The 12,910-nt window shown below is 48.9% G+C and overlaps 1 protein-coding gene across 2 annotated transcripts in view; it reads left to right on the top strand.

Annotated features, from left to right (window-relative positions):
• Window positions 1-12,910, top strand: part of ASPG (asparaginase) — a 266,891-nt gene that overhangs the window by 76,296 nt on the left and 177,685 nt on the right. For both annotated transcript variants that reach the window (XM_069207261.1, XM_069207260.1), the window contains exons 4-5: window positions 7,915-8,040; window positions 12,536-12,619. In XM_069207261.1, coding sequence (XP_069063362.1) covers window positions 7,915-8,040; window positions 12,536-12,619 — 210 coding nt within the window. The remainder of the gene's footprint in view (window positions 1-7,914; window positions 8,041-12,535; window positions 12,620-12,910) is intronic.

The raw sequence follows: 12,910 nt of genomic DNA, 5'->3' as shown, positions 1-12,910 counted from the left end.
ATTTGTTAAGTAAACTGTACAGAAATATGGACTATAAAAGGCTGTACGAATGGAATTTGTTTCTATGGGATTGCAGCTGGAAAATCCGGATAGGAAACATTACTTGCAGTCATGTCATAGTTCGCCGTCAGTGCAATCAGTGTTATAGGTGCAATAAATGTGAAGGTGATTCTATTGTAGCTCAGTAAATGATGTATCTGTACAGTAGTAACAGTTGACAACCTGACTATTTTCAGCTTTCCATAGTTGGACATTACTGATTAACTAGGATACAATAAATAGTTACCATTGTGCTCATAAACATGTTAGTTTTACTGTATGCATGATTGCACCAAGAACGCAGTTCCTTCAGAAATTATCTAACGTTGCTATCTGAGGGCGTTCCTGTATATTGTTATGAGACGTAACACTGAGTATTGTTTTAAGGTTGTTCTATTCCTTCATATGTACACTTCATAAAAATAAAGGAAACTAAAGGGGTCAGCTACAAACAGGAATGATTGTTGTAAGTTATTGGAGCTCCTTACAAAGTATGCTTCGATAGACTGGCAGAGGTAAATTTACATTCCCTCCTCTTTGAAAAAACGACAAGCTTTATAAAAAAAAAGAAAAAATTGTATATGCTGCCTGGATAAACGCAGAACGCCATTACTCACCTAGCTCTCACTGAAAGGATGGATCGTTTTGAGGGGTGCGTTTGAAACTGAACTGTCCGGCCGCATTGTGGATTTGGCACGTGCTCCTTTTTTATGTAATTGGTTATTTCACAATTTGAAGATTGATCAACATTTGTAAAGCTTTGCTGATATTTTGGAACAAGGATTCCTGCTGCTGGGTGTTCAGCACAGACTGTCAGAAGGCCACAGTTCGATTGACAATAGAGACCAGGCTACAACGAAGATACGGACCTACGTATTGTGAGAACTGAGATGAGGGAAGTTTTGGACCATCCAGTTGACAGTGGCATAAGGATAGTATTTAAAGTACTTTATAGCCTAGGTGATCTATGCTGTTGTAGATGCTAAGCCGATTATCATTTGTGTAAGATTATGGTATGACCACAGGATCAGATAAGGCAGACCCGTAGAATATCATAAATGTTAATATGCTTGTGGTGGGGTTAGAGGGGAGGCAGCCTTTACCGCGCAGTGCCTTTACTACGCACAACTTAAAAACGAAAGGTAATCATATTTAAGATAAATGTGTGTGTATTATATATTCACTGAAAGAACCAAAAGTTATAGTGATGTTATAGTTGGGTGAATGTCAGTGCCAACGTAACGTTTTCATCTTAAAAAAACACACACACACACAAGTTTACCAGTTGTAGTTAGCGGAGCTAACAAATTGTACCCCCGCCATACACTACTTATTACCGCACATGCTACATCACTCATGGCCTGCTCTGACATCATTTGTGACATCACTGATGAAATCATCCAATGAGTGTTTGTTTTATAATTTACTTAGTGACAGGTAAGTGCCACATACTTAGCTACCTAATTTTATACTGCCTGTGTCCAGCTAACGGGTGTAAGTGTTTACAAAACACATCTGCTCCTAATGCACCATGGGTGTGTAGATGTAGTGAACACATTATGAATCTTTGTATTCAAAAGTAATTCTGTGTGCAGGTAACAGTATACAACATGTGTCCAGTATGTTCATCACACGTTTCTTGGTTCTGCTGAACGTTTCCAAAGGGCAAATGGTAGGTTAGCGAAGTAATAGAGGAGTCGGGGAAGCATAATCATTTTGGACAGCGCCACTCTGGCCATTATTGTTAGTTTCAGTGAGCGCCAGAACCCAACCGAGGACCGCAAGGATCGGAGCGCTTTGCCAAGATTACCATCCCTGAGATCACTCAACTCGTGGAATATTTGAATGCCCAGATATTTGAAGGTCTGTGGGGCCCAGTTCACGTCTATCGGGCATACTCCTGGGCGCGTGCAGCCGGGTAGCATGGGAAACACATGTTTTGCCGCGGTTAAGGCGTAGCCCCGATACCTCCCCGAAGTCCTCCAGGACCCTTAGAGCCCAGGAGAGACCACCAGCCCTGTCCCTAAGATAAATTAGTATATCGTCCGCGTACAGAGAGACAACTTGCTCGGTTGGCCCCCATTCAATCCCCTTACCCACACCCTCCCTCCGCAACTGGGCCGCCAGAGGCTCAATCGCCAGGGCAAACAGCAGCGGGGACAGGGGTCACCCCTGCCTGGTTCCACGAAACACCGGGTATGCACTGGAAATTGTTCTGCCTGTCTTCACTCACGCCAGTGGGGACGAGTACAGCAGGTCTACCCAGCTCTCCCCGAGACCCAATCTCAACATCACCGCCCTTAGATAGTCCCACCTAATCGAGTCGAAAGCCTTCTCAAAGTCCACCGCCAGCAAGATCCCCACTGGCGGTTTCAATTCGTTGGGCATGTGCAAGATAGTGAAGATTCGCCTAAGGTTCAGGGAGGTGCTGCGACCAGGGACAAAACCATTCTGGTCAGCGTGTATCAGTGTGGTCATGAGGGGGAGCAGTCGGCCAGCCATGATCTTACTAAGTATCTTAAAGTCACTGTTTAGCATAGATAATGGACGGAAGCCGGTCACCGATGCTTCCCTATTGTTTGTCTTGGGGAGTGGCACCACCAGACCCTCATTCAGCGTGCATGGCAGCTCTCCACGATGTATTGCCTCTGCGTACATCTCCGCCAGCCTGGGAACCAGTAAAGGTTTATATTTTTTGTAAAAATCCATGGGAAGACCGTGCAGTACCAGGGGTCTTCCCAAGGGCCAGCTGCGTTATGGCCTCACTTATCTCCTCCGCAGTCCCCGCCCCCCCCAGGCTGTCCCTCCCTTCTGAACTCCGCATCGGCAGAGGGATCTGCACTAAAAAGTTGTCAAACGCCTCCGTCTCCAAATTGCTAGGTCTCCTATACAGGTGCAGATAATAATCCCTAAATGCGTCATTAATGGGGCCTGGACTAAGTCTACGATGTCCCCCACTGTCCAGTACACTTGTGATGGGCTCGCTATCTCCACTAGGGCGCACCAGCCACGCCAGTAGTTTACCCGATCTGCCCTCCTCTGACTGTAGGGATGCCAGGTATTTTTGCGTGCTGTGACACCTGAACCGTTCCTCAACTTGGGAGTGTTCTCTGCGGGCGCGGTCGTATTCCTCATCTCCTTGTGCTACCAGACCCTGCCTCAGTTCCCCCTCATGCATGACCTTCTCCAGGGCAGTCAGTTCCCTCTCAAGCGTGCGCCTCACCCCCACCGACTGCCCAAGACAGAAGCCCCTCGTCACCACTTTGAGTGTCTCCCATTCCATGGCCCTGGAAGGAGTGGATCCCTTGTTGGTCTCAATGTATTCTGCCAGATGGCAGCGCAGAGCCTCTCTGTACGCCTGATCCTCGAGCGCCACGGGGGCTAGTCTCCACGACGGTATGGGGGGTCTGTCCTGCGATACCCTCAACGACAACAATAGGGGATTATGATCCGATATAGTGCGGGCAGGGTATTCAGAGTGAGTCACACTACTAGCCAGACCCGCAGTGCAGACCACCCTATCAATTCTGGTGTGCACCCGGTGGAGGCCCGAATAAAACGAGTAGTCCCTAACAACTGGATGCTGCACACACCAAATATCCACCAACCCCCAAGTGCCCAGCCACTCAACCAGTCTTTGAGCTATCTTAATTGGCACTGCCTCTTGTAGTGGCGGGGTGGACCTGTCCATGTTTATATCTAATACTGCATTGAAGTCCCCTCCTATTAGTACTTCCCCAGTGCGTTGGCGGGTAAGGTGTCTTGATAAGCCTGTCATGAATGAGACCTGGTCCCGATTAGGGGCATAAATGCAACTCAGAACCATTGGGGTCCCGTGTAACTTCCCCTCCAGTATCACGAACCTGCCCTCTTTGTCTATGTTGGAAGAATCAATCGTTAGGGGGACCCCTGCCCTGACCCAAATCAATACACCTCTTGCATAAGCTGAGTATTCCGTGGCAAACACCTGCCCCCTCCACCTGCATCTCAGTTTCTCTCCCTCCCCCTGTGCCAGGTGGGTCTCCTGTAGCATTGCTACCTGCACTCCCCTTCTCTTTAGGTAGGAAAGAATTCTATGTCTTTTGGCCGGAGTGCCCATCCCCCTGACATTCCAGGTTATGAAATTGTAGTCTGCCATCTTGTTCGCACAGTCTGCTAAAACTGGGCCTGGTGCGCCCGGGTCTCTGATTGACCCCTTCGCATGCTCGTACCTTTACTGTGGTCGGTCTTCTCCACCCACACTGTCGTTTTAACTCGTAACTGCAAACCCCAACTCCCCTTCCCTAGGGCACCTCCGGAACTGTAGGTTGCCCAGAAAACTGTGCAACAGTGCAACTTGTTCAAACACATAACTGCAGTACTCGCCAGCCTAGTTGGACAGGCGAGATTCTAGTCGGGGGGTGGCCACTCGCTTACTCAGTGTGCCATGTCTCCGGGCGCCTCTGCAGGCCTGGATTATCAGAGCTCGTCGGCCGTTTGCGGGGTCACCTTCGGGGCGCGAGACAAGCACCCCAAGTCCCTGGCGGAGGACACCTTGTGTCATCGGACTCTTCTTCAGAACCCTCCTGGGGGGACACCTCCCTGCCCACTCGGGCCGCCGCCTCCATGGCTGCCCTACTGCCCGTCTCTCTCTGTGTTTGTGTTGGCGCCAGTCGCGGACGATCTCTGGACCTCTTCCCCCTCGGGGCCCGGCGAGTCTTACTCCACTCCTCCCCCCCCCCCCCCCCCCCCCCCCCCCCCAGGCCCTCAAGTGCGGATCGCACCGTTTGGGACCCATGTCTCTCGAGCCATTCCCATGCCTCCTCCGGGGACTGGAAGAACGTGGTCTTCCCCTCCACAATCACTCTTAGTCTTGCTGGATATAGCAGCGAGTACTGGATCCCTTCGTCACATAAGGCCCTTTTAACTGCTAGGAATGAGGCTTGCCTGTTCTGAACGTATAGCGTGAAGTCCGGGAATAGTGTCTCCTCACCATTTGCTACTTTAAACTGGCCCATCTCTCTGGCCTTCTGTAAAAGGGTGTCTCTGTCCCTGTAGTGCAGGAGTTTGGCGATTACAGCGCGGGGAGGTCTGCCAGGGGCAAGAGGTCTAGACGGCACCCGATGCGCCCACTCTAGTGTGTAGAAGGGGGTCAGGCACCCCGGTGCGACCACCGTGCACAACCATTTCTCAAGGAATTCCACCATGTTCGCCCCCTCAGTCCCTTCGGGGAGGCCCACCACGCGCACATTGTTTCTCCTGTTTCTTCCCTCCGCATCTTCGGCTTGCTGTTCAAGCCGTGCCACTCTGCTGGCCAGGGAGGTTACCTCTGCCGCCACGTCCTTCTGCCTTGGCACGATGTCCGCTAACGTGGAATCCGTTTCTTTGACTCTGTCAACCAGTTTATGGTGATCAGCTCTCAGGAGACCCACCTCAATCGCAACTTGGTTGATGTTGCATTGCAATGTTGACTTTGTGTCCTCTATCGCCCCAAGTATCTTGTCTAGGGTGTCTTGGACTTTGACTTGTGACTGGTTCTTTGAGTCCGCTTCTCTGTCCCCGGGCAGCACCACGGGGTCCATGGTTCTGTTCTTGTGTCGGCCCTTGGGGGCATCGGTCAAGCAAGGGGATGTACCCCGGAGGCCCGGAAAACGGTCTGAATGTTATCGTATGCTCTTCTCCTGCCGTGTCCCCCCCGTTCTGGTCTCCACTGATCTCGCCTCTGCCCCCGGATAGCCCTGGGCTGGGCTCCAGGCACCCCGCCGGCTATCCTCGGCTTCCAGTCGCAAGGCCAGGGGGCTCTACGTTAACAGACCGTGGCTGATTGCCACCCGCTTCAGTCTAGCTCTTCCACTTGTTACGCGCACTGGGCCCCTCCCCATCAACTGGGATCAGGAATGCGCCGCAATCGCGGCCTGGTCGCCTTCAGACGCTGGGTATTTACCACCTCTCCAGCGCTTCCTCCGTGGCTATATCGTCACACTTGGTCGTGCCCAGCGTACTCACTCAAAGGTCGATGGCGCTCCCAAGGCACCCAGAATTCGACGGTCCTCCTCCACCAAGCAGCCAGTCACTATTCCCCTGTGGGGTGAGCCTCCTCAGCCGCCAGCTCCACTGGACCTTTCCTTTCTGCTCCAAGTCATACTCTTCAGGGGGGTGCGGCCCCCCCCTACTCCCAGAAAGGCCCCCGGTGATCCTGCACAGTGTGATCTCGGGCCAGCTCCTTTCCCCCCCGGGTTGTGTCCTCGCCTACTGCTCCGGCCTTTTACTGCTTCTCAGGGGCCTGAGAGGGCCCGCGTGTGCCCCCCGACCAGCAGAGCCCATCTCCGTGCGTGTGACTCTTGGGGTCACCTGCCCCCCTCCAGCAACTCTTCAGGCGGCCCCCTGCCGATCTGCCTTCCTGGTGCCCCGCCTGGGCCTAGCGCTACGCCCGCGTGCCGGCCCCAGCAAAACCAGGGCTGCGCCCGCCTCACCGGCTTTGGAGGTAGAATATTCGATGGGGCGAGGACCCACCAGGGCCCCCAGCCCCCGCTGGCCGCTCCGACACCTTCAGCGCGGCAGGGAGACCCGGACGAGGTCCCCGCCGCACACGGGCCGTCCGCTCCTCACTCGCGGCGGCCCGCAGCTCCACTCGAGGCCACGGCTCCAAGCGAGGGGAGGGGCCGACAGCCTCCTCCCTCATCAGTCGGCCCGACTCGGTCCTCCGCTCTCCACGGATCCGCAGTGGAGGCTCGGCCGCGTCGTGGGCCGGTCCTCGGCACAGCGCCCGCACTCCAAGGAGGGCCGGCCCAGGCTGGCTCATTTTTCAGGAGTTTTACTGTCTGCCCCTCCGGAGCGAAAGATTCAGAAGAGCGCCATGTTCAGAACCTTGGCCACGCCCCATTGCTTAATTTTCATAACACTCTTTCAGTTTTTTGTAAACAAGATAACTTTGTATGATTAAATGGTGACTACGTAGCACTGTAGCTTATTTAATTGTGACTATTTGGTAAGAGAAGGCAAAATATCCTAGTTGTGTTTAACTAACTATTTAGTGCACCTCCAGGTTCTGAAAAACCCCCACGTTGCTAAACTTCCCTGTCATTTAGTATTTCAAATGGGAGTATTTCAATAGAATGCTAATGAAAGAATGCTACTGGTATTGTACTGCTTACTGCTGCTGGAAGCTGCAGGGTTTTTTTTACTGCGAAGGCTATCAGTCCCCAACCTGATTTGCTTGCTTCCATCATGAAATTTATGTTCCAAAACATGAACTCCCCAGCCCTCTGTAGATATATAGGTAACTGTTGAATGGCTTGGACTTTATTTTGCTAATTTGTTTGAGCGGGGAAGGGTTGGTTGTCACCAAGAGACTGCTTTAGCCATTTGCCAGCCTTGTACAACCTAGACAAAATAAATACCGACATACTTGCAAACATATATACATGCAGTGGGGCTCAACCATCATTCACGTTTTGCGTTGCCTTCCACAGCCTGCAGCATGGGGCAAGGTGTCTTCGTAGACAATGGTATCTTTTCTTGGCGCCAATAAAAATCATTTGATAACCACTACAAAGGGTTTCTATATCTCTACTAAATACACATGCCTTCTAGGACGCTCACATACCGGTCTTTTAAAATTGTTTGAATTGGTTATTTCTTGGTGCAAGCTAATTGCCACCACGTTTAGATGACAGCATGTTTTTTTCGTTTTAGTTTTGTGGCATGACCTTGCAAAATAAGAAAACGTAACCATTGTACTAGCTTGCCAAGATCTGATCTATTGACTTTACTTATGATTCTGTTCTAAAGGGTGGTAATGCCATTAGGGTTGGGAAAATGTTGGGAAATATAAGGGAGTACAGTATTAGCTAGGGAAAAAAATTGTTTGTTTTAAAAATGTCTTCTCATCCTCAGAAAAACTATGAACAGTATGACGGCTTTGTGGTTTTACATGGTACTGACACAATGGCTTACACAGCATCAGCCCTGTCTTTCATGTGTGAGAACCTCGGTAAAACCATTGTGCTAACAGGCTCTCAGGTAAGAAGTCCACTTAATTTTACTCCGCTTTGATGAAACTTGTTAGCTGCTGTGAACATACCTATGTATGTCTTGTAGCATGTCTCCCTAATCGTTTTAGTGTTTTGTGATTTTTTTTTTTTTTTTTTCCTTTTTTTTTTTTTTTTTTTTGTATTCTGTTGTGCAATGCACTACGTCAACTTTTTGGCTCATCCAGATTTGTTTTCCAAGAATCAATTACGTCTGGGCTACAGACGCTATACATCCAATCCAAAAACCTCGTGTCTTTACTGTCTCTTGGTCCACTAAGCGATTGTATTGAAACATAAATGTACTATTTGACTGTTAGCAACCAACAACATTTGTGTTGTATGTGCATTTTTTCCTGTCCCTTGAATATATCCTCTGGCCTACCCACCTGAGACAGAACCTCCTCACCAAAACATCGGCATCACTCCATTCCAGCACGGCAGCAGCCAGCACAGTCGGGCCTGGCCTCGCTGCAAAGGGGGGGGGGTGTGCTGGGCTAAGCAATGGTCTGCTCCCACAAGGGACCTCCTACTCTCTAGTGATCCGACTTCCACCAAGGTGATCCTGCCTGCCATCTATCCTGAACTCCCCTGGGAGCTCTGTCCAGCCAGTCCCATTCAACCCATACAACCTCGCATGTGGGCCTGATCCAGCTCTGCCGGGCTCATCCCTGTACGGCAGCTCCCTGATTAACTCCTAACTACCTGTGGAATACAGGCCACCCCTAGCTTGCACTACTTGGGCCTTTGCTGATATCCTTCCCCTTTCCATGGGGCTTAGGCATGCCCATCATGCCCTGGCAGGCCGACTGCTTCCAAGAGCAGGCTCTGTGGCCTGCACCTTACTATCTCCTCGCCCTCTTCCTCCTCTCTGCCTGGCTGTAGCACGTTTTCAAACCCCTGCCTGCTGTGCCGCATGTAAGGGACTGGACCTTTTTTGTGGCCCTGTACTCCCACTTTTACCTTGAGGCCTCTCGAAGCTGGCTTAGCCTTCCAAGTCCCTGGTTTCACCTCACCTACTCTGGACATGTCACTCATGCCCCTCGACCCCTCCCTGACTGCACCCCGACCCGCTTTAGTTGCACAAGCCTCGCGGGCGGCCGTGGAGACCTACTAGGGCCTTCCCTGGGCCAGAGTCACAAGCGCCAGGTGAGGGCATGCCAGAACCGCAGCTGCCACCCTGCCCAATGCACGGCACGCCGGCCGAGACGGCTGAGTGAGCGTGCCGCCTCCCACAAAAAGGCCCAGGCACCCGGTTTCCTGCAAAAGTCGGAGTGCCTGCTGCACTTTTTCGTTAGCCATCTTCAAAGGTCATACTGCCACCGATTTGTACGCTAGGCAAAATACGGGTATAATGCTCACTATACCTCGTCGCTGAGGGTGAAAAACTACCAAAAATATTTGTCTCTAAGGGCTATCACCGTGCACCTGCCATAAAATAGAGGGTGGCAGCCCTAAAATGGCCACTTAAATATGCATTGGGTTGTATCCTTTAACGGATGTAGCCCTCAAAGCGGTCATCTAGACTGTGACTCGTTCTCACAGAGCACCCGGGGGACAGAACTCCCTCTGGGGTGCTGTTCCCCAAAACCTGCATTTAAAATATGCTTGACTATGTACGTTGCATCAAATCCCGTTCAGTCCTGTATTATGGCACTTGATAAACTTGCACCTTGTAAGCTCAATTCAGGGTAGTCGTAAGCTTTGTTCTCCCGAGTTTCAGCTTTAATAAATCATATGGGAGATGGCTCATCTAACAATGGGAGTGACCATATGCCCTTTGGCCTTTTTGAGTTTCTAACTATTTCTTTGCTCCTCGGTGCTCTAGAACAGTGGTTTCCAACCTGTGGTCCGGGGACCCTTGGGGGTCCGCGAAGCCTCCTGAGGGCGTCCATGACTGCTGTGTCACTTTAGTTGAATTTAGAAAAGCTCCAATCTTCCTATTAATTATCATTATTTTTTTTATTTTTTTTGCAATTAAATAAAATGTGATATTTGTCTGTGCTTGATTGAATGCTTGTTTCTGTATTTTTTGTGTATTGTTTTGCGGTTCAAATCATCAAGCTTGTTAAGGCTGAGTCTCCGGCTTCCAATAATGACTCGGTGAGGGGTCGGCGGATTACAATACTGATTTAGTGGGTGTTCCAGTACTGATAAAGTGAGGGTCCACAGAAGCCAAAATGTTAGGAACCACTGCTCCAGAACAGTGTTGTAAAAACATCCTGGTACCTAATGATTGAAATGTGGAACGTCTTCGTCGTAAATGGCAATGAGATTTGGATCCATGGACTCTGCACACGTGACCTCTAGATAACTTTGTTTGACCAGGGACGTCAAGTTAAACTTGCGACACTTTATTTTGTTTACAGTTGAGTAATCTGTCAGCAGCGCCCGATTACGTAATGCCTAGGCAATGTAATCTATAGGGAGGACTCCGTTTTATTGACTAGTTTTCTGTTCACTCCTGCAACAGAAAAGCATTGGTTCTTTTTACACTGGACAAAAACATGGTTCAAAGTCCCAGTTTTCACCCAGGGAGGTATGTGCTGGTCAGGAAGTGTGCCTTTCCGTTCTTAGCCTGGTAGGCATTGTGCACCGGTAAAACCGTGTAAGAATGCTCCTATTTTCACTTGGTTACAGTGCCTTTGGGACATCACCCACCCCTTCTTTCCTAGGGCACAGTGTTATGCCAGGAGGGGTTACGAAAGTTCTGTTTTTATCAGATCGGTGTTTATGCAATATAGCATACTGGCTAGTGGGGAGGGAGCACTGCCCTATAACATTTTCAGCTTCTAGAACTCCTAATGTAACTACACAAATCATACATTGACTTCTTAGTGTTTTAAAATTAGCTTTGTCAAGATTGGAACTGAAGTACACAAGTTTACTCAATTGATTTTCGGTTGAGTTCACAATTTAACCACAGAGCCCCAGTAGGTACATCTTTGTCCCAATAGTTGTGAGATTTATGACCCTGCCCATTGTTTACTAACACATATCCATGAACCATGCATTATTGGCAACACCTGCTGGCAATAATGGCTATTAATTATCTGCACCCACAATTATGGGTCCTAGACACAAGCGAGGAACCATTGGTGGGGGGGGTGTAAGGATTAATTAACAGCTGTTATTGTTTTGCAGATAAGGAAGGCAAGGCTTATAAACACTCTCTTAATCCAAAGTAGGGAGATCAGCAGAAGCTGCCTCTCGCTGCTTTGGCATAGTAGTAAAAACCGCGCTTCTGCCTTGCAGCCCTGTTCTTCCCTCCCCTACGGATTTCACGTTGCAGATACCGCTGCCCTGGCTGTTCTGTGGCGATCGAGCTTATATCTTTGACCTGCAAACGGGAGGAGCTGGGACAGCTACGTCTGCGGCTGAAAATCGCTTCTGTAGAAAAAGTGCGCTGCAGGTCAGTGAAGTTGTGGTTTTGAGCTGGGGTTTGGGAGTTGTTGCAGCGCACACTGGTGAAACGAGGAGGCACAGAAGGGTCCTCGACTGCACTTAAAGTGGTAGTGGAAGCCAAATAAGGCAACAGCCTGATTGGCTGGCTAACTACTTTGTGTACTAAAGTTTCATATCCCAATAAGCCCTATCGAAGAACATCAATGTGATTGATGGAATGTGTGAATTATTCCTAGCCACTAATATCCATTTAGCGCTGCACTCCAACCTGTCCCTTTTCTCTGCTCACTGTGCCTTTGCAGACTGGGCCTATGTTATTTGCAGGAACATCTAAAATATTACATTTTCTCATGACTCTATTGAAAGATTGATGCAACACTGGTTGCAAACTTTCCGGGGAATACTATGTCGCATTCTCCAGGACTTTCAGCCATTTGGTACCTTATATTAATAAATGTTACCTTCACTGTACTGTATGAAATCCACATATCGTTCTCCATAGAATCTGAGACTGACAGCTCGGGCACACAGCAGAGGATAGTACCCTTAATCTGTGTAACAGCTTTTGCAACAATTGTAGAACTATGATCTTGCTAAAAAATCAACAGAGTACTCATACCCACGAAGCAAGACAATCGTGAATGAATGGCACTGGTCCATTGTCAGTGGTGAGCTAACCGGGCAAGTAACCACATTCCAAATGGTCACAATGAGTCATGGCTGCGTGAAAATTTATCATAGTTTGGACTTCAAACATGCTTGGTGGCAAAGCAGTTATGAAAGGAAGTCAGAAGTGTAAATGCTCTACTGCTCCTTGCCCAATGCATTGTCTTATGTTTCTTCTGACGCGCTACAAAAGACGCATGTTTCAGGGAAGCTCACAACTTTTAAAGTGGAAGGCAGAAATTGTATAGGTAAAACCTTTTCTTTAGGAAGCTCCAAAACAGGACGTCCATACACACCCACAGTATTGGTTGCCATCAACATTTTTGTTTAGGGTTCATATTTAATATGCTTTTGTATCTTATTGATATTTCCTTAGGTAGCATTTGTATTGATATTTCACCCTTTATGTCCTCTAGGTGCCCATATACACAATACGTAATGACGCTCTTGACAACCTGCTAGATGCGCTGCTCTTTGCTGGACAGTTTGTAATTCCAGAGGTTGGTATAATTGGCTGTATTTAGAAAGTGCTTTTATCTTTTATTTGACGAGCCAGTGTTTTTTTTTCTTTTTTTTTTTTTCTTCCCCCCCCTTCTTTTCTTCCCTCCCCCCCCCCCCCTCCTTTTCACCCACTCTGTATTCAAGTTATTAGTCTGATAGTTTTTTTGGTAAGTTGTCTCTTAATTTGTATATCGATTCAGAGGTGAGGTGATTGTCACTGTGCCATTCAAATTTGTTTGTAGGACTGTAAAACTATTTCAGTGTTTTGGTTAACATGAAAGAGTTAAATA

The sequence above is a fragment of the Pleurodeles waltl genome, chromosome 9 (assembly GCF_031143425.1).
Source record: "Pleurodeles waltl isolate 20211129_DDA chromosome 9, aPleWal1.hap1.20221129, whole genome shotgun sequence".
Taxonomy (NCBI): Eukaryota; Metazoa; Chordata; class Amphibia; order Caudata; family Salamandridae; genus Pleurodeles; species Pleurodeles waltl.
The sequence above is the reverse complement of the archived record's forward strand: the minus strand, read 5'-3'. Positions and strand labels throughout refer to the sequence as shown.